This window comes from Nicotiana tabacum, chromosome 1 (genome assembly GCF_000715075.1).
Source record: "Nicotiana tabacum cultivar K326 chromosome 1, ASM71507v2, whole genome shotgun sequence".
NCBI classification, from domain to species: domain Eukaryota; kingdom Viridiplantae; phylum Streptophyta; class Magnoliopsida; order Solanales; family Solanaceae; genus Nicotiana; species Nicotiana tabacum.
The window spans coordinates 39,234,052-39,257,120 of record NC_134080.1 but is presented as its reverse complement, the minus strand read 5'-3'; the positions used below and the strand labels follow the sequence as shown (position 1 = coordinate 39,257,120).

At 37.1% G+C, this 23,069-nt stretch overlaps 1 protein-coding gene across 1 annotated transcript; it reads right to left on the bottom strand.

The window, feature by feature from the left end:
• Positions 1–505: 505 nt before the first annotated feature.
• On the bottom strand, positions 506–22,475 carry LOC107826465 (uncharacterized). Its single transcript, XM_016653450.2, has 31 exons — positions 22,109–22,475; positions 20,671–20,793; positions 19,766–19,923; positions 18,932–18,976; positions 18,270–18,348; positions 18,098–18,171; positions 17,816–17,922; positions 16,105–16,287; positions 15,529–15,732; positions 15,240–15,456; positions 15,081–15,155; positions 14,603–14,934; positions 14,078–14,276; positions 13,733–13,985; positions 13,324–13,663; positions 12,975–13,155; positions 12,728–12,868; positions 12,351–12,612; positions 11,819–12,232; positions 10,775–11,238; positions 9,005–9,141; positions 8,724–8,905; positions 8,284–8,640; positions 7,877–8,002; positions 6,795–6,860; positions 4,900–6,707; positions 4,535–4,814; positions 4,012–4,245; positions 1,781–2,293; positions 1,454–1,616; positions 506–1,044 (listed from the first exon to the last, which is right to left on the bottom strand). The coding sequence occupies exons 1-31, from the start codon at positions 22,175–22,177 to the stop codon at positions 791–793; spliced, it is 8,040 nt and encodes a 2,679-aa protein (XP_016508936.2). The 5' UTR covers positions 22,178–22,475; the 3' UTR covers positions 506–790.
• Between the last annotated feature and the right edge of the window lie 594 nt (positions 22,476–23,069).

Here is a 23,069-nt window from a genome sequence, read left to right as displayed (position 1 = left end):
ATATATTATTATTAGTGTTTATGTGGTTTATTATTATTAGTGTTTATGTGGTTTTTACTCAATTAAATCTGGTCAAAAGAAAAACTCTGCAAGTCCAAATTTCACATAACTCTTTAAAGAAATGAGGATTTCAAAACCTATCCAATTTTGAGATTGAATTTCCATTTACTTTACATAGACTTTGGCTCCATCAAATTCATGTTGCCAAGCTTGGATAAAATCATATACTCCCTCCGTTCACTTTTAGGTTTTCATTTTAAATTTTTCATACCCTTTAAGAAATAATAAATAAAATATATATTTTACAACTTTACTCATAATAATGATAACATTACCAAAAGTCTTGGGAAATGAATAGTTAATGACAAGGGTAAAACAGGAAAAAAAATAGTCTTTCTCTTGATTCAGTATAGTGGACAAGTAAAGATAAAAATATATTTTTAGTATAGTGGACAAGTAAAATTGAACGAAGGAAGTACAACATTTTTTCATTTGCACTCCAAAATAAGAAGAAAACTGCTACAAACTGATTCCCATACTTAAAACATTAAATTACACTGTTCAATCGCTTACAATGTTCTCTGGCATTGTTGGTTAATCAAAGGGCCACTATATTCACTATACAAGTTACATACTTTAACTAAGCTTAGTGCAAGCTACCAGCATTATACAATGAAAAAACTTGATCAAATAAGTTAAAACAAAATTTTCTATAGAAGCTACTGCAATTGAAGATACTCAATTCTTCACACCTAACAATGGCTTTGTACCTCTATAGTCCACAGTCTAACTACATCCATCTTCCCATCTTCATTGACATCATTTTCCTTTTCTTGTGTGCTTTATGCTTTTCGGCGATCCTCAGCTTTCTCTTGGCATTTCTCATTGGATTCACCACGGCAATGACCTTCTCTTCTTGTTTCCTCTTATCCCTCTTGGATTTGAGATTCTTCCTTATATGACTGTAGATTTGGACGAAACTCTGCACTCCTATAACATTGCTTATGCTTCCGCGCACTTCTTCAGCCCGTTGTTTCACGTCATCTGTGGAGTAGATGCAAATGTAATCAATATTTTCATCTTAGCCTTTTACTATTGCATTTTTAAAACCTGTTTTGAAAATGCTTTTCTTGAGGTAAAGTCTTAGCCTCAAACAACCTCTCTACCTCACACAGGGTAGGGGTAAAGTCTGCGTACACTCACCCTCCCCCACTGGGTATGTTGTTGTTTGTTGTTTGTTACCTCTCTTTCTTTTTTTCAAAAATGAAGTGTATCCTTTTTTTCCACATTTTTTTACTAAAATTGCTTTCAAGCCAACAAATCATGGGATATAATTGAACCAAATGAACAAAAGGTAACATCATAAACTTGTGCGACTAACCACTTTGCATAGTATGAACCGTTAAAACAATAAGCCTGCCAGAGACTGAATGGATCCACATGAGAGACATACCTGAAATAACTTTTCCAGCAAATCCTTCACACACTTTGTAGAGGGGCAACAGCATATGATATGCATAGCTTTGGGAATCAACCTCACCTTCAGGGGACAACAATCTACTCTGATCTATAAGCTTTGGTGAAATTGATTTGAAACAACTGAAGATAATTTTCATCTGCAAAAAAAATATGCACATTTGGCAGCATGAGACAGGCACTCCTTGTACTACGTATAGAAAATAAGGCCCAAAAACATATATTTTGAAAAAAATTGCAAAAGCTAAGAATTCTTTTGCAAGTCAAGCACATAGAAGTAACCTTAATACTTTTAACCACCCACCTGCATATCTTCCACCTGAAGGGAAATCTTTCCCATTGTCTTAAGCAAATAGGAAATGACCAAGTACCGCTCGTTTTCATCTTCTTGATCGCTAAGGTCAGACACAAGAGATAAGTAGATGTTTTTCCCTTTCCTTGAATCAAGCTGTTGAAAAGCCTTAAGTAGAAGACCCTGCTCATCATGTTCAATGGTGGACCAGAACTTGTTTTGACGCTTACATTCATTTTTTCCTAAGAATGAATGCAGAGCGCAAATTGAAAAGACAAGATTTTGAGTAATGAGATCACTAGCAGCATCATCAGTCTGCAGCACCTTCAGTTGACAGCAAAGAGAAGTAGCTATAAAGAAAAGTCTACTTGGCCTCATCAAAAAGTAAGTTCCTTGAGGCAGTTCAAGGTTTTCTTTACAAGCCTCGGTCATGGAGGCAAAGTAGCAAGCCACAAGACGGTTTGATATGTTGCGCAACCACAGATGCGGATGCAAAAGCAACTCGCAGATTGTTTCCCACAGATCCTATGAGATTTCAGTAAAAATAATAATTAGAAACCAAATATGAGACCAAATGAATTTGTCCACAAAACAATAAGATATTGGCAATCTGGAAATGGGAGTGTGGTCACTGTGGAAACGTAATTTCCCCAGTATACCTTCTTTCTTTTTTTTGAATGATAGACTTCCCAGTATACTTCTAAACATACTCTTAAAAGATTCAAGTGTTTGATTCTCGAATGCTGCCTGACTTCACACCTAGTTTTTAGTAGCAAACTACCTATTGAGCATTTCACCGAAGTGCTTTTAGCCACACACAGGGCTGTGCACGGATCGGATCGGATTTAGCACATTTCGGATTCGGATTTCGGATTCTAGAAAATGCAATCCGAATCCGATCCAAATTATATCGGATCGGATTATTATGCCTCATAGTTGCAAACTAATATGTATATATTTTCTTTGTAAAAGAGGCAATACATTAAGAAAAATTCATGGTTATGCAATTATGAGAGTACTATGGTGCCAATATAGCTAATTCCAGCAATTGTAAAGGTAATAACTTGGAAGAAGATGTAAAGGAAGTACTGACTATCCGAAATTAAAGTGTAGTATTTATACATTGACCAATAATTTCGGATTTCGGATCGTATTAAAATATACCAATCCGACCATTGAGCATTTCACCGAAGTGCTTTTAGCCACACACAGGGCTGTGCACGGATCGGATCGGATTTAGCACATTCCGGATTCGGATTTCCGATTCTAGAAAATGCAATCCGAATCCGATCCAAATTATATCGGATCGGATCGGATTTTAAAGTTTGGATCGGATCGGATTTCGGATCGTATTATTATGCCTCAAAGTTGCAAACTAATATGTATATATTTTCTTTGTAAAAGAGGCAATACATTAAGAAAATTCATGTTTATGCAATTATGAGAGTACTATGGTGCCAATATAGCTAATTCCAGCAATTGTAAAGGTAATAACTTGGAGGAAAATGTAAAGGAAGTACTGACTATCCGAAATTAAAGTGTAGTATTTATACATTGACCAATAATTTCGGATTTCAGATAAGAATAAAATATACCAATCCGAATCCGAAATTTTAATAAACACAATCCGAAATTGAATGGATCGGTTCGGATTTCGGATATCCGATCCGAATGAACAGCCCTAGTCACACACACACCAAAAAAAAAAAAAGTAATAATTTCTTAAATTGATCGCAAAGCAAAATGAGGCCCAGTGGTTTTCACATGGTCACCCCGTACATGTAATAAGTTGGACATATTATGGATGACTTGGTTTAGCTCTCCCACATTTTAGGACTATAGCTAAAATAACGAAGTACAACAGCAATAGTGCATCTGATACCCAATTAGTACACCAGCAACAGCAGCACTAATAAAGGATAGAGACGGAAAATATTGCATCTTTTTTCATTCTACAGAGACAAACATTCATTCTATAGAGGATAGATATAGAAGATACTGTATCTTTTTACATTCTACAGAGACAAACATCCAATGTGTTTTATAGAGTACCAAGAAAAAATTTCAAAACGCACTCAACCAGTTATGAATATCCATTAGCTCATGTAATTCCAATAGAATAGGTCCGGATGGCGGGCAAATTTTATGATCGCTCATATTTACAGAAATAATCAGTTAGTATAGTAACCAGTACAATAGTAACTTTAGTTTCAAATAGAAGATTAAAAGAAAAGGAAAAATACCTCAAGATCCTTTCTGAAGCACAACTTAGGAAATTGATTTAATATCTTCTCAAATAGAACCAGTGAATAATATGCTTCTTTCCAAGATGAAGCCGTTGCATCATTGGGTAGATCCACTTGCTTATTTGTAAGAACACTAACTGCAGATCGCAAGATGTTTCTCAAAACAGGCAAGAGACTATCAATATACTTTTGGAAACCATCCTTCACCACTTCAATGAGTAACCCCAAAATCTGTAGAAGAAATGATGAAGCCTTGAAACATTATTTTTCTATTTTTGATGAGGAAGAAGTTATATCTCAGAATCATGAAAACAAAAAAAAATAGAGGTCAACTCGTCCGTCTTCCTCTCGTCTAATTCAATGTTCATAGATAAATGAAAATGAAAAAAGTGAAAGGCATATGGAACTTCTATTCTTCAGTATTCCCAACTTGCTCATCTATGATAACACACCCCAATCAAGCTGATCCAACATAATGTACTTGAAATAAAACAACAGTTTGGGACTTTCACCCCTTTACCTGTGCTGCAGCACTCCACAAATGTGGTTTATCGCCCAGGTACCAGGACCGACTAAACTCAAGAATTGACTGGAGTGAATGGGAACTGACTCGTCCAATAAGTAACTTTATGACAGTACCAGTCATCGAACGGACTCTGTTGTCACGATCATTCGCCAGACAAACCACCAAATGCAGAAAAAACATCTGAGATTGTTCATCTATGATGCTAACTGGGAATTTCATTATGATAGCATGAAGCATTTCAAGAATGGCTTCTCTCCCAGCCGAATGCTCATATCTGCAAAATCAAAACCATCGTTACAGAGATGAGACCATCTATAAAATTTACCAAATGAAAGAATTGTTTGTGCAGATGTTCTTGCCTTAAATTCGAAAGTAAGAAATCAAGATGCTGCTGCAGACGTTTCTCGGAGATGTGGTAGTCCAGTAAAAACTGCAGCAAAATTTGGCTGCATTTCTTACGAATTGATTCAACTTGACTAGTCACCATCAACTCTGCAACACGTTTAACTATATCATAGATTTCCGCAACTACCAACTTCCTACTCACTATTGCTTTCAACAGTGAGAGAGCAACAAAAGAGGGATTTCTTTCAAGATCAACAAAAAGCGGAAACTGGATTAGCATATGCAGTTGATCCGTAGAAAGTGTGATCTTATTGCTACGCAAAAGCACTGTTAGCAACTTAACACATGACTCCATCAATGGATTACTGGAGGCTACTGAACCTTGAGCAATATTCAGTAACGAATTCTTTATCTTCTCCGCCTGAGATTCAAGTGATGGCAAAGGAAGCCTCACCATAGGAGACAAGCACCTAAGTGAAGCAGACATGATATTCTCATATTTTGAGTTCAAGCATTCACCCAATAATCTTACAAATGGATCAAGCATTGATAACAACTGCTCATCTTTCTTGTCTAATTTCATGTTCTTCATGTAATTCTGAAGCACTCCAAGAGCAAATTCGGTAATAAGGTGAGAATATCGTGAATCAATGCTGACCAACTTATCTGATTTAGCAATCTGGCTGTTTACTCCATCTTTCTTTTGCTTACTTTCCATTGAAATCGATGTCTCTGCATGCCCAGGAGATTCATCTGTTACCCCATCTTTAATTAGACCATATCCAAAGATAAAGAGTTCCGTCTGGTTTACAGAAGGATTACACTGTATTCCAGCAGCTATATGAGACAACATGTTCTCTAATTTTGATTTTACTTTTGGAGTCAGCTGCTTCTGTAGATGCTTAATAATTGGCGCAAGCAGCTTCAGAGCATGTGTTTTGAATGTGATACTTTGTGCAATCAATTTAAGGGTATCGTATGACTTTTGCTTCCTAGTCTCTTTCATCTTTGAAGCAATCTTCTCAACCTCTTTCTCCTCCGAAACATCACTGAGTATATCATTTACTGCAACCGAGAGAAGATCCTCTAAACAATAATCCAACCTCCCACTACTGGGATTTATAAGAAATTTTGATAGTAGAAAATTGAGAGTGAACCCCAAAACGTGCAATTCGAATCCTCTCCTCAGAGTGCCTCTCAAGACTTTGACAACAAATTGCAAGTACTCCAGCCCTAGTTCTTTTAAACAAGCAGCCAAAGCAGCTCTGGCTTCATCACGAACACTTTCCAAACGATTCTTAAGGAAATTCGCTACACGATGGATTATAGATGGAAGATGCACTTCCATAATGTCTCCAGGGAGTAGCTTAAGCAACTTAAGCAGAATTAGACTGATGTTTACATTGACATTATCAGTATCAGCAATCAACATTTTTTGTACCCTGGGAAGCATATCCTTTTGGAGGCACATTTGTATCTCCGCAAGTTCAGAAACGCCAGTGACTTTGCCTGACTCTATCAAACAAGTAGTTTGAATATCTTGCACAGAATCTGCAGTGTCATGATCAGAAGGAGTGTCTGAAAAATGGAACTGGTCCAAAATGGAGCTTATTAACCGCAATAACACCTTTTGTTTATCTGGTTTCAGTGTCATCTCCCGAAAGCATCTATTGAGTAACGCATAATACAATCGCCACTCCATACATCTAGTAATTGATGCAACAGCTTCCAAACATGCACTTCTAATATTTTCACCCTTTCCAACTTGTCCATCAAGCAACATTTTGAAAAGAAGCGGCATAAATACTTTATTTATGAGAACCTGCACCAGAATTATTCCCAACTATTAGTACCACTTAGCAACATGGAGCACATAATTGATGCTTAAAAGAAAAAGGCAAGTAACCACCTTAGAGAAATTTCCAGAACTGATGACATTCCTAAATCGTAACAAAGCCCTTGCTCTCCTGTGTCTCTGAATAAACAAATGTAATGGCATAGGTGAGAAAGCATGGACAGAACTAGCTTTTGGACCATGTGCTATACTCTTTCAAAAAAAGAGAGAATAGATAGAGCAACATGAGAAGGTCCAAGGACTGAAAAATCTTTCCTTTAAAACATAAACTAATACTACTAATGCTACTAATGGAGAAGCATAAATAAAATAGAGCAGTAAGTTATTTAAGAGTAAATTGTGGAGCTAAGTTGCTCCGACATGGCAGTTTATGTGCCGCACCCGTGTCGACATGATACTGGTGTGGGTGTGGGTATGGGATTTGTACGGTCAAATGATTTTGGGTACTTTGACCATGGAAAGTTTTGAGATGAGATACAATTTGATTCCCGAAATCAGAACAAAAACTAAAGTAAATTTGAGGAAAATGGCATATACCTTATTTAGGAATCAATTCTTTACTTTCTGCTTCTCCTCTTGATCGAGGAGAAAGAGCAGCAGAGAGCGTCAATTGAGAATGGGGAAGACGGGCGTTCGAGAATTTGGGGAAGTGCAAGACCTTTGACTTTATTTAGATATTATTATATTTATTATATTGTACCCTTTGTAATGAAAGCTTGACACACACTAAGTCTGATTTTTATAATAATAATTAGAGATATAATCTAAATTAAAATTAATATTTAATTACAAATGAAAGATAACTATAAAAAAGTTAGCTTGTAGGAGAATCCCAGAATGGAAGAAATTCAAGAAATCGTGCCTACAACTTGAGAATTAAAAAGAAATCCACACTTCACAAGCTATAGGTAAGTATTCCACAAAATTTCTCATAATTTAGAGATATTTTTATTTTTTTGAATTATTTTTAGCCAAATCCCCGCACCCATATCCATACTAGGATCCGTATCCCCAAATCTTAGAATTTACATCTCGAAGGATTCGACCTCTAGATCCACACCCGCATCCGAGCAACTTAGTTGTGGAGTACATATAGCATAGACCAAAATTTATATGGCAATATGGGAATAACTTACTTGCAAATGCACAATATTGTTAAAAAAGTCCTGCTCTGGATCTTCACTGAAAAGAACTGCATATGATTTGAAGTCTTCCAGCATTGGAAGCTTCAGGACCATATCCCGAAGTAGATCGATCCATACCTAAATTAAAAAACCAGTTTTAGAAGAACTTCCGATCCTTGAGAAAATATATTCTCTGCCCACTACAATGTCCCTCCCTCCACTCCCGGGTCAGTCCTCTACTGACCAACAGGAGCGAGGAACCTTGAGACATATAGATGAAAAAATATGTTACGTAAATAACCACTAGTAAGTCAAATAACTGCTTCAAGTATTGATGGCTGGGAAACACAAAAAGGAAGTAAAAGAGAGGAAAGTAGCCAGATAAGTAGAGCATTCTTTTCAGTTCTCGTATTTCATACCTTCTGAATTGAATCTTCTTTGTTCATGGCAGTACCCATGTGCTTCAAAAAGAAGTTGCTTAGGATGTGCCTAACCCAGGCTCCAGAAGATTCTTGTTCAGATTTCAACTTTCTAACGAGCACTTGACTAGAAAACTCGACAAACGAAAGCAATAATCTATATGCACTCTGTCTCAAAATAAGATCCTCAGACGACATATCATGTATAGCATGTGACAGAATAATCAACGCATGTTCTTCCGGGACAGTGTGGAAAAAGTCTGCACTTATCTTTTCATAAGCTGCAATTATAGTATCATAATCAAGATCTCCCAACTCCACGATAGACGTGGCATTCAATTCGCGAAGAAGTTTTGCCTGTATGAAATTAAAAGGTGCATTTACGTCAACAAACACCTAACAGAACAGGTGTAAAAGAAAATTAGACGGGCTAGCACTACCGCAGGATGTATAGAAGAATCGTTCGCTGCGACAGCATCAAGAACGTCACAAATAGAAGTGCGAACATCCAAGCCAGCAGAAATTACGAGCGGAGAAACTGATTTGACGATCTTTTTACTGCTCTCACTACCCAATGGCTCTACAATATGCTTAATAATCTGTAAAGTGCCTACACAAATCTCTGCAAGCAGAAAGCAAAGTAATCTTACAAAAAGAGCCAAGGGAATGAGACCAAACAGGTCCAACTAAACTGTGAGATAAAACTAAGAGAGACTCAGACCAGGGTCATTGGATCTCTTTGACAGAAGCGGAAGCAAGATATCAAGAAACTTCCTTGCAGCCAACGGTTCCTTTATCTGCTTTGATAACAGCTTGAAAACATTGAACTCTTTTTCCCCAGGATATCTGACAAGCTTCCTGGAAAAAGTGAACAGTTCAGTTAATAGGAGAACTGATGCCTGTGCATATCATATGATACTTAGTTACATAAACAGCATGCTAAGTCCACTTAGCCATATATGGTGGATGACATGCAGTCTCGCTCTCTCTCGTGGTTATAAGGTGGAAGAATTATGGAAGATAAAGCTAGAATTACAAGAAAAGGAGGGGAAGCATGCAGATGCTCTTATAAATAGGGAGCATGTTACCAAGATAAGCTTACTTCTCCATGCGGGCACATAAGTCAGAATAGGACCTTATGATATATGATAAAACCATCAAAATCTCAATCTTACTATCCCTACCTCCCTCCATCCCTCCTGCTCATCTAAGTTGCTATGACATGACAGTTTAGGTGCCGTAGCCGTGTCGACACGACACTATAGTATGGGTGTGGGTATGGGATCCGTACCGGATCTGGTTAAACAGTTTTGGATACTTTGACCATGGGACGGAAAAATTTGAGACAAGATACAATTTGATTCCCGAAATCAGAACCAAAACTAGGGTATTTGACGAAAATAGCATATCTTATCTAGAAAATTACTCCTTACTTATCTACAACTTGAGAATAAAAAAAATCCACAAAATTTCTCATAATTTCGAGATAATTTTTATTTTTTTGAATTATTTTTAGCCGGATCCCCGCCCCGTATCCGTACTAGGATCCGTATTCCCGAATCGTAGAATTTACATCTCGAAGGATCCGACCTCTAGATCCACACCTTGTGTCCGAGCAACTTAGAGGCTCATATACAAATCTCAGTACAGGATAAGCAAAGAACTAAGGAGACTGGTCTTGGGGGGAGAGTACAGGATAAGCAAAGAATTAAGGAGACTGGTCTTGGGGGAGAAATGATTCACTAATCCCCCTCAATTTAAGAAACGAATAAAAAAAGAAAAGCCGATATGAGGAATCGAGTTGGTAGCTCCAAATAGCAGCAAAGAAAATCCATAGTGATAAAGGACAGGAAGCTGAGGAAGCATTAAAAATTAATGTATGAGGTGCAAAGTAAGATACATTCATAAAACAAAGAACGCCCAGACACAAACTGAGAATTTTTTCTTGAAGCTCTTTTTTCCTTCATTGACCTGGATAGTTGTTTAAGAGTGCCACAACATTCTTTAAGCTGATATCTAAGTCCTATGTGAAAACTTATCAATGCAAGTAAAACTGTGGTCAAAAGAAATAGTTCGAGAACATAACTTCCATAGTTCAACTGTGTGGAGGCTACAGACGATACTTCAGCATTATGCACATTATTACATTACCCATCCACATTTGATGTGCAGATAACACTCTTCTGGTAGGCTCTCAAGTTTAAACATCATAAAACATAACAAAACATCACATTTTTTAGGTGACTGTCAAAATTTGTAATATCAGCTAAAGAACAGTTTTGAGGCCGGTAAGCCACAACCCAAAATTTACACAGAGTAGTTGTTTATTATTGCACATCAATAAGTTGTGCAATAAGCTATACTAAGCAAAGAAATTGTTTTCAGCATATGGGACAATTTTGAGCATAGTACCCATGGTGAAGTCTATAAATTGACACAATCACTGAAGAGGGGAAAAATAAAGTAATGAATTTATTTCACATCGCCATACCTCTTTTGCGCACCATCATGTACAAAAAGACGATGCAAACTGCATACAAGTACATCAACATGAGGAAGCAGTAATCTCCTAAGAGGGTTGTCTTCATTACCCAGCTCAATATCAAGATCCAACAGATTCTCAACGAACTTAAGAACAGAGGAAATGATGGCATCCGATGCTGTTGAGACTGCTAGCATCGAGAATATATCAGGTACAAGATTCTTTTCTCTGGACAACAGAGGCACAAGTTTGGAACTTCTACTCATAGCCAGAAAACAAGAAAATAACGAGCTTGGCTTCTCGCTACTAGCACCTTCCTGTTTGAAACTAGCAACTAAAGGTTTTACTGACATAAAGAACAAATCCCAAAATTCAGAACTGAAATCATGATCTTCGTATTTGCTAAGAATAAAAGAGATGATCTTCAGGCATAAAGATCTCAAATCCTTGGACTGCTTTGCAACTATGTTTGTCTGCATTAAAAAAAGACATTGGTTAATAAGCATTTTTTTGATATAGCATTTTCAAACATTGGTTAAAAAGTATTACTTAATTCAATTTACAATGTACCATAAACACAGAACCATCTTTATTTTTTTTCAAAAGATATATAGAGGAAAAACCACGTTTATTCAGCAGCTAAAAATTCCTGGAATTCCTTTCGAGATCAAACGTGAATACATATGAAAAGAAAGGGTGCACTATACAGATTGTTCCTGTAGCCTTTTTTTTTTTTAAAGGACAACTGCTCTGACGAAAAAAATGAGCAAATTAGTACCTTCCACTCCCTCCCAATTTTAAGCCATCAATCTTAGGAATTATTTGACCAAACCACCCTCGAACACCCACCTATTTTAGCTTATTGCTCAAGGGTGATCTGACCAAGAAAAAGAGGACTAACACTGTCAACCACCAAAAACCAAATCAAGGGATATACAAAATCATTTAATATTTTAGTGTTAACCAGTTAATACAATATTATGGGGCAACAGCATCAGTCATTTTCTTTTCTGAACTTAAGCCTGCTAGAATTACAGCAATTGATGACATTACCTCCACTTGGTGATCATGATCAGCTAGCCCCCCCTCATTTCTTGTGCCTTTAAGAGTTGATGTGCTGCTTTCCAAGAGGCGTACAATACATCCCATTAACAGATCAAGAAAAGGGCTAATATGCACTTCATCAAAAACAGCTACAATATCCTCGATTACATGCAGAAAACCATATCTCTTCTTCCATGAAATGGCATTGATGCAATCTCTGGAAAAATGCTCCAGGACACCAAATGAGTCAAACCCATGCTTTAGAGTTTCAGGTGTTGTCCAGAGCCGTGCACTCTTTGCTGCAGCACCTTGTGAAGCAGATATAAGTGGTTTTATCAGCAAGGCAAAGAAAAGAGGAAGCTCTTCAACATCTAGCTGCGTTAAGAAGCCAAGAATCGCCTTTCGATGATGGACACTTGCATGCTAAGACAAATAATGCATCAAGTTACTGTATTATACTGGAAGTGGTAGATAAAGAAGAAAACTGAAAGAATAGAAACCACAAGCTATGCTACTAGAGGCCAGAGGAATTAATAAATACCTTACGAGAAGCGAGCGCCTTTAACTTTCTGACTTTTGGAGCCAGTATTCTGATAACAACAGGCACAAGGAAAACTCTATGCCTTGTATCAACAAGATCTGATTCCCTGGATAAGCTCCATGTTGTGAGCTCCTCCCTCAGACTTTTTGAATTGATCAGATTTTTTAGATGCTGATCATACGGAATTAAAAAGTCATCTCTCCAATTTAACAGGCAATCAATGACCTTAATTTGCAAGTCAGCATCATCTTCCTCAAGAAGTCTGAACCACACCACCCCCAAAAAAAAACGAAGAAGAATGCAATACATAAGTAACCTCAAACAACATTCAATGAAGTATACTAATTTTGACTAAGGAGAATAATCAAAATGTAAACCTGTATAGTAAAACCTCCTTGAAGAATTGATTGAGATAAAAAGACCTAGGGTTTCGCATCAGTCTATATAAGGACAACCATTCTTGAAGAACGTCTTTCCACTCTTTCCCTTTACAACCCTCTGGATTGTATAATTCCACACTGCATTTCCAGGATGAGCAGATAAGTACGGGTCAATTAGAAAAGATAGAAGCAATAACACTTTCGCGAACCCTTAAAAAAACTATAGTTGAAAAATCAAATGCACCTCTCAAGATTTTCAATATTATAGCCTAGGAACTTCAAGAACAGAGGTATGATTTGTCGTGAACGCGATTCAGCAACAGATGGAATTTTCTGCAAACACTGAATCAATAAAGAAAAAATTGTTGCACGTGACGCAGTTTCAGACACCGGACAGACATAGGACCTGAAGCTTCCAGTCAAATCTGCAGATATATATCACAGTAATGAACATTAAAGTGAGAAACCATTGTGGATCAAAAAGAATAGCCGTTTTAGCAAAATAGCAAGCTTGGACTACATGAATTAAAAGAGAAGCTAGCCAACAGATCAAATTTATCTTTGATATCTGGGATAAAATAGATGGAACATACTATGAGCTGTCTCTAATGATTCCTCCTTGCTTTGAGCAGCTTCATCATGAGAACCAAGAAAAACAGACAGATAATGATCAAGGTACTCAATATATCTGTCCCACAGCAACCCAAAATATTGACTGAGGAGGACAGCTATGCAGTCCAATGTTGGGTTCCACAAATGGCTAAAACGGCTATGAAAGATTCCAATAATTCCATCAAGAACAGCAGGTATATACTCTTCAGCTATCTGTCCAGCAGATAGACTCATCTGTATTTTGGAAATCAGTCGAATGACCTTTCTACTGGTGGCAATAGAAAGAGGCGTTTCTTCAATCAAAAGTAGGAGATGCATCACCTGAAAATAACCAGGAAATTTTAGCGACTGAAGACATTATTAACAAAGGAGAAGGTATCACATTCATACATTATTGCCATGGTAGTCCACAAGAGTAGTCTCAGGATTATCCATTCTCATTTTCTTCTCAACGGGTTGTTCATTAATAGAGTTGACATCAGTCAAAGGTTCGTAGTGGCACAATATTCTTAAGGTCGAAAGACGCATATTCTTGTCGGGATGGCTCAAATTTGCAGCAAACGCGCCTAGGGCATCCACCATCTTACTCGCTACCAGCTCCGGGTGATATTTTTTAGTGCTTGCATCAGCTTGGATTATGGACCTTGAAGCATAATTTTAAAGTGTTACCAACTGAATGGAGGAGGAGCAAGAAGGGTTACCAAGACCTGATTTTCAAATAAAATACCAACATACCCACAAACTGAATCCAAAATATCAGCTACTGGAGACAACACTTGATAACATGTCTTGTGCTTCCTTGACAGATCTAAGAATCTGCTTATGATGGAATCATCAGATCTGGAATTTTGATTAGCCAGCGACTTATAATAAGAACCCAATGCAGCACCAACCAAGCTCTGCCAGGTAGTTCTAGGATGCCCAGCAATGTCAGCTAGGAAAAGCAACGCGTATAAAGGACAGTTAGAAAGAAAGGCATGTAACAAGTTTTAGTGACAAAAAAATCACGACACATGGGGAGGAAAAGGTCGCAACAACTCGGTCATCAAAGACTCACTTCTTTTAGAAACAGATTTCACCAGTTCTAGCATAAGGCAACTAAGGTCCATATCATGGAACTAAATTCCCCAACCAAAAGTTAGCATTTGTGTGCATGAAATATTTGTTATTTCTGGCCCCACAAATGCGAAAGGTGGTACAGACTTTAATAGCTAAATTTCTCCCTAAGGAATCGAACTCATCTCGGATAACATGCCTTACCAGATTCAGTACTCAAAAGCTCATCTAAAGCATTAACCAAGTCTATTAGCAATGACTCATTCGCTGAAGCACCTACTACATACGGATAACAGCCAATGACTCCCCACAGTATGGCTAACTCATTTTCTCCAATTTGGGTAGAATATGGTTCCTTCTGTATCCGCTGAATCCAACGAACGATGGCTTCTTGGAGAAAATTGTGAATTCTTGAAAGCTTCTCTTTTGGAACCTCATCCAAGAAGCTATGTCCTTGTGCTGGAAGCCTCTTAACAAAGATCTGCAGCAAATGTATAACCTCTTCCTCTGACATCTCTATCATATCATTTAATGCACTGAAAAGCCATTCAAAGATTAAAATCGGTTAGCAACCATTAATTATCACAAAGAAAGAAATATTAGACACCAGTAAGCAACCACAATTCATCCCATGAAGTGTGCTTTCACATGCAAAAACAAAGTCAGGGACAAGGAACATTACCTTATAATGCTAGCTCTGAAGAACTGGACAATGCAAGGGTCCTTAAATAGAAGATCTCCGATAAAAGACAACAAACTACAACAATAGGCAATTGTTAGGGAAACAAGCAAGAAATGTCTTTCTGGAAGACAAGCTCGCACTTGCAAAAGAAGGCAATACCTCTTATTCCTTAAATCAAACACAGGAGCCCATTGCATCGAAACAGAAGAGAGAGCAGAAATATTATTAGCTCTATATAGACCATCAAGAATGCAAAGCATTGACTGTAAAGCTTTTTCAACAATGATTGATGTTTGATCAATTGCCTTCACAATAGGATAAGGCAGAATGTAAGTCTGTACAATCAACTGGATCAATTGAAGCACCCCTTGGTAATCTGGGATAAGCAAAATATCTTAGAAAACTCATAATGTACTGAGGCAAAGCACATGGACAACACTTAACCTACCAGAAATTTTCCGAATGTAACTAGCTTGCAGGGTAGAAGCAAGAAGGGACAAAAGGCGACCAAGGTGCAATAGGTGGCCTTGAGATACACACTCAGTTATCTCCTCATATAAGCAAGCCCACATCAACTCCAACTCTGAAGCTTCTAACTCCGCACATAACCTCTGCAGTGCTAGAACAAGAACTTCAAGGATGGTCTCAGCACCTACACTTTGCAAAAAAAACACAAGCCAAATGGAAAAGTTAGACCCAACAATATACAGATTGTGGTTGTAGTCATCTCATTAAGGGTAAAAGGGGAATTTTAAATTTAAATGTTTCAAATATAGAAAACTGACATTCTTTTTGTAACAGACTAAAAAGGAAAGTATGCCATAGAAATTAGGACGGAGGGAGTAAAAAAATTTTAGACAGTTCTCCCTCCGGCTCACGGGTAAATCACAGTAAATTTTGTATATCGTACCACCCAGAAAATATAGAAGACAGAGAGATCAAAGCACAATTTTATGCGAAACTAGCAATTCCAATTTTCTGCAGGCAACAAAATATAAAGTACCGGAATGATAGAAGAGCTTACCCCCGGAGAACTGATCACCTATAACAAACAGAGACTTGTCAATCAGTAGGCGTAACACTTGTTCAGCCCTTGAGTGTAACCTTGAGGAGCTTCCTCTAACAACATACCACAACAATGAACTGACAGCGGATTTTCTTATTTCCAATGGTTTCTTCGCAACTTCAAACATAAGCTTCCTCACCCCTGTTGGTTTCAAGAAGTTAACAATGATGAGGAAAAGTTTAGCTGAAATATAACAGAATGCTTACCTTTCTCACCCATCATGAAAACAAAGAAATGTATGAACAGAGAGATATACAAAAGAGATCAGAACTGGAAGGAACTGCAAAGAAAAACCTCTTGAGTTGATTTCCAGAAAATCTGAATATCTAAGCAACAACTGCATTTTTATTCTATCTAGGCACAGGAAGAGCCACGATACGCCCGAACCACTTCTCTAGAACTATAGAGATGCTTGAGAAAGCTAGAGCTTTCATAGTGAATTTGGTGGTATTTAGCACTTTTTTCGAAGAATTTTTCTAATTTCAGCCTAGAATTATTACTCCTATTTTTCCAGGATGCTGGCATCTCAGAGAAAATTGCCAAAAGCGTTCAGCATCTCTTTACTGGGTTTGTTTCTGCAGATATCTTTGGTACACGCATGTTTATTAGTCAGTTCTTTATTACTTCTTGATTTAAAAACAAATATGGACTATGGTCATTGTCATATAAGTTCTTATCCATCGGATTTCATCAGGACACTTCTATAATTAATTCTTGATATGCACAATGGGATGTCAAACCCAGTTCCAATGCATAAGAAGCCGAGTCATAACAGGTATTTTGCTTCTTTCCTAGTCTTCTCAACTACCTCGCTGATCATTAGCTTTTAGCACCTAAAAGAGCAAAACCCATTTCACTTCATCAACATTTTGTCTCAAAACAACAGTTAACTTATTGCACAACATTTGACTGTTTGAAGTCTGATATTTCTACACTTCTCTGCCACAACCCTTTAAGAAAAATAATATTGAATTGACATAATACAGTCCTGCATCAGGCTGTATCATGAAAGTATCACTAAAGGTCTAAATAATGAGCAGGATAAGATCTACTAAGGCAAAATAAGAAGGCAAAAGCTGATGATGTTAACTCTCTGTTTCTTTTCTTCCATATCTTCATTGCCTATGTAACCATATGAATGCAGGAACAGCAGACAAGGACAAAAGAGCATGAAATAAATAGGACAGGGAGTAAGGAAGATAGCGATGACGGACATTAGATGAAATCTCCCAGCTTAGCCAACAGGGGGGTACAACCACACAAAAAAAAGTCTAACTATGATGAAAGGCATTAATATATAGTAGTGAATCAGACTCAAAAAAGGCAAACAAGAATCAGCCATATCAGATATACTTAAGGGACACCTAAAAAGTTCATCTAAAAAATTCTGGCCTTGAACACAAATTATGGCAGTTCCCCTGCATTTTATTTTCTTGGAGATGATGAAATTGTTGAACCCGGAAGCATTAACAGCTATAAAATAGAAAGTCATCACAGAAGGCTCATAAAGGAGTGATACTGATATAAGAAGCTAAGACAGAGAAATATTTGACTATTACATTCTGAAACTGATAGCTTAAAACAGGTCAAACATTCTTTTGCCATAACTAAATCTTTATAGATAGAATTTTCTCCGAGAACACAAATGAAAGACACACAGGTAGAATACCTTTTATAAGCTGCTTAACAGGAGCATTCCTCAATATGAATGATATTGAGTCAGCCATAAATTCGTGGACGTACTCCTTGGAATAGTATCTTAATTTTACTGTTACCCTGTGGAGAGAGACAGAGCGACAGAGAGATGGATAAGCTACTTACTAACAACCAAACAGGTGGAAACTCCAATTATTTATATTTACAGGGAACAACTTTAAGTATGATCTGCTGAAATAGGGGAGAATCATAGTCATATCTGCAAAGTGAAGCTTTGGTGGCAGGGTAAACTTACTTCAGAACATCAACAACATCTTTAACAAGATATTTCTGCAGGTACATCATAATAAAAGACCACGATTTGAAAATCTGCAAAAAAATAAAAAATAAAAAGTTGAAGTCAGATCTGATATGAAGATAATCTTGAAGCTGGTATACTAAAGATTACTTTCCGGAAAACCCAGTACCTGCTCAATTATATCTGGTTCTCTATCAGCACCACTTTTGAGAAGACACGCTAAAGAGTCAGCAATCCTCTGGAGAAAGCTGGCAACAAAATATGAGTAGAAGTTTTAAAGCAACAATTAAAAACTGTTCTGCCTGCACAAACTTACTAAAGTACAAGAACATAGTGGAGTAAGCTGGCATAAAGACATGGGTAAAACTGTTGAAAGGTGTTCTTTATGCCCAAACTTGTAGAAGTCCTAGGACAGAGTTGATCAGCAAACTCCACCAGATACTTGACGTCTTCAAGCTCATAAGGAAGAACTTTTATCGTTCCCGACATCATGGAATTAGACAGATGAAGCACAGGGAAACATAAAAAAACTAATGAAAAACATTCTAATTAAAATGGACATAATGACGAACAGAAGCCAATGAAATGTATCAATTTACATCAGAAGAAAATGACCCGCGAAAGGATAAGGATAAAAATGAAAAGACAACCAAACAAGATAAGAAAGAAAAGTCGATAGCAGAGGTTACAATATCAAGGAATTGTTCCCAAAAATGACGATACTATTTCCAAATTTTACTATTTCCACACTATAAGCAAGGTGCTAAAGAATCCCCCGACGATGTTGATATGCGTGAAGGAAGAAGAAAACCAGATAGAAGCAGCACTCACGGTAAGAAGTCCTCCAGGAGATCTCTAGATAGGGCTGCAATTAACCTACAGAAAACTATAATTAGTCAATAAAGGGACTTAACAATGAAGAGGAAAAAGAAACAGCAAAGCAGTTCATCTCCGGCGCTCTACAGAAAAAATGATGGAAACAATACATGTAGCAAACAAATAGCAAGAACCATAAGAGCAAAAAGTTTTCACTCCACCATTTTTATTCTAAAGCTAGCAAAAGTCAAATACTCATCGTCTGCCGCAAAAGAACATGTTTAGCAGTTAGCTTCTGGAGATTGATGAATGAAAAATTTACAGTTCTAGGAACTTTTTATGAGCTTTGAGAGCCTAACATAATTCTTAAACAAATAACAAAATAACATTTCCGCTTCCAAAACAGGCAAAGGGGCTATATTTTCTTTTCTTTTCTTATTTATTTTGGATAACCGAGAAATCTCTAAGGGTCAGTGGCGCATAGTTCGAAACTCGTGCCTGACCCTATACTCTTCAGTCTTCTCCACTTAAATACCATACTTTTGTATGTGTCAGGGTTCGAGTCCACAACGTGCGCCTAACCCACGCATCATGTGTTGTGCTCTTATCACTAGCAAAGGGGTTATATTCAGATGGGAACAAATCAAGGAACCTGAATAAGTCTTTCCCAGTTATAAAAGCTCTTAATTTGGTTAATCAGAATCTGGTTTTAGTTTTTTGAATCTTCTTCAGATATAAAAGGTGGTGAAATTCCAAACTAGATAGAATAAGGTGTACTGCTCATAAGAGGAAATAAAAACAAAAACAAGTGAATCATCCTTAAAAGAACCCAGTAAGTTCGCAGAATACCTGAGGATTGGCTCAAGGGATAGTCTCCCTTTCATGTCCAACCTTGAAAGAAGTTTTGCGACTATCTGTTCTTTGTGCAGTATAATTTGTGGTAGCGTCTGTACCAAGGGAAATATTTCCTCGTAAAATGAAATAAAATCCTCGGCAGTGTTTAATTCCTGTTATTTTGTCCAAGAAAGAAAAAGAGAATTAGGGAAATCAAAAAAAGAAAAAAAAACATCCTTAAAAAGTAGGAATAGCACAACCAGTAGTAGCAAAAACCAACTACAAATTCAAATGGCAAAGCAGTCAAAAGCTATATTGCATAACTCTTCATTTTCTTAGGCATATCTGTTTTGAACGGGGTGTGATGCCTATGGGTACTTCTTGCATGTCCTTAGAACTAAACTAAAACTTGTCTAACAGTTGAATGTACTTGAACTGGATGCCTATACACGCTGAAACCATAACCAAATCCACGTACACGGTCCAAAACTTTTGGACAAAGGAGAAACTTATAAACTCTAAACCAACCATTTTCGTGTTTTTGTTTAACAGCCTGATAGGGAAAAGAAATCGTGCTTGTACCCTTATGAATTGTTTGAATTTTCTTATACAAAACGTACACATTATCAACTGACCAAAAATATGTAAACACTATCCAAAACAAAATTCTCTACGTAAACTTTCTGAAAAGACAACCTCTTCCCGTTTCTCAACAGAATTGTTCCGCTAACATTTTCTGACAAACATCAAATTCAAGCCCCTACTAAGAATCTTCAAACAAAAGATATGTAAATGTCACCCTCACAAAACCAAAAAAGGGAAATTATTTTAACAAAGAAACTTTCCCAAAACCACAAGTTAACCAAAAGTTCAACACTCTTTACAAAATGGTATACAAAAGTATCATATAAAATACATACTCTCCATTCCACAAGGCAATCCCGGAAGAAGGAGGAACCTTCAGACGGCTCAGCTTTTAAAGGGTCAAGACTTCTGTACACATCAACTTCAACATCTTCAATCCGCTCCGAAAATGTCTTGAACTGCACCATACATAAAACTCAATAAATTCAATTCCCACAAAAGAGAAACAGCAAGGCGCAACAAAGATGAGTACGAAGGGTTCATATAAAAAATTTAGACAAAGCAAGATGCTTAATGGTTATTCATACTTTTTGCATCATAGATAAGCAAGAACGCAATCAGTAATTGCACATTTAGTAGGCTCGAATACAAGTGACAGTGCAAAATATAGCTAGTATTGGTATAGAGACAGATTCTTAAGATTGAAGAAGAAGAAGAAGCAAATAAGTTGAGATGTTCAACTAGTTAACTAGAAAAACAACTACTGGAACTGTTTGCTATTATGAGGTAAATGGTTTAACATACATGACAGCCAGTGTTCTTTAGAAGCGAAAAGCGCAAAACAACGACAAGGTTCATGAGGTTTGAAGCAAAAAAGCGTGAAGCACACACTTTGAAGCGAAGCCCATGATGAAGCGCACAATTTCTGAAAATTAAAAATTACCAAACCTATATAAAATTTGGTTCTACAATAACAAAATTGCAACTAGTATCATTAATTTCAGCATCCAATATACAATAATCTCGATATTGGTCCAACTCCTCAAAGTTGAGATTCAAAGAACCGATCTCTTCTCATCTAGACCAATCTGCGCGTCATTATTTGAAATGCACACTTGTCCTGAAGCGCATCCCCTCATCTATGAAGCGATAACCCTTCTCTTTACATTACTATGGCTTTTAATAACACTGATTTTTGCCCCCAAAAGGTGGGCTTGGATCTGGAGTAACAACCTCGGAAACTAAAATTCCAATCTTTTCCTAAGAGTAAGTACTCAGTGAACTAGTTAAGGTGCGGCCAAGCTGGCTGGAAAATCACATTACCCGGAAATAAGTAGTCTAGAGTTTATTCTTATGAAGCTCAGCCCTTTGCTTCGCTTGTTTCCTCGTGTCGGTTTCAATAACACTGTTTTTTTTTTGCCCCAAAAGAGCGGCCAGGAGCTGGAGTAACAACCTCAGAAACTAAAGTTCCAATAGAGGTGAACTAGGTAAATTCTTCTCATGTACCTGATAAGTAAACTTCCAATCTTTCCCAAAGAGTAAGTACTCATATGTAGTTTAAAGCTTATTCATATGTACAAAATGGTAGTACTATATATTTTACTTATTATGCATACTACATTTAGCAAACAGTAGCTCTCCAAAGGGCCCATTAACAAAAAATTACTACTAATCACTAAAACTATAATTACGAAACTAAAGAGTATTCATATTAAAGAGGTTTAACACTAGAATAATTTCACGAGCATCAAGAAAATACAAAATTGAGCTTACAGTAAAGCGGCGGCGACCAGGGGATTTGTTGAGAGATTTAACAGCGTAGGCATCTGAAGCAGTTGCCATTTTTGTGCTGAATAATTAACAAATTGAACTCCTCTGGGCTGGCAGCTGCAGAGGGAGGAGAAGGAAGGAGTAAGGTTTAAGGTTGTGCTTTTCTTTTCTACTGGGGAGAAGAAAGGGTTTAAGATTAGTTAGCGGCTTAGCGCAGAGGCGGTTTAGAAGGGGTTAAAAACCGGATTCCTGTACCTCTAAAAAACGGTTCCTCTAATGGGTCGAGGACAGGGCGGATCTATGCGTACGCAAACTTTGTCAAACGTATATGGATCGAGCAAAGGCCGGCTCTAAAGTTATGAATAGTCTTACAGCTTGTTTGGATGGTTGTTATCCATTGTATTGTTATTGTTATCCCAAAATAATATTTATTTTAATTGTTTATTTAAAACTAGTTGTATCGTATTGTTAAATTCATTGTTCCGGAATAACCAAAAGCCTCATTTTATGAAATAACTGATTTGGTGTGGTTGTATAGGTCCAAATTTGGACGACCACGACCATTACTGAGTACGGCAAGGAACGAGATCCTTACGATGTAGCATCCTTTGGTCGTTTTAAAGGGTGGCGCCCGACAGTGGTAAGCGAACGTACGACGTCTGCAGTAATGTAAGCGTAGCAGGAGACAGTAGGAATATGTTTTTCGAATATTCTTTATGTTATATCTTTTTAGGGTTTAAAAGGGATTGTCCCTTATAAATAGGAGAGGAAAAAAATGAATACAAGGGGGAACAACTTTGCTTATTACAGTTATGAGATCCATACATCATCTTTTATCTTGGCTAATCGCATCCATTGCAATATGTTTCTACGTTCGAAGTTATCATAATCATTTGGTTTCGACATACGAGGAAGCATTATTCACCTTGTTCATCTCTTGCATCTTTTAATCTAGATTTTATTA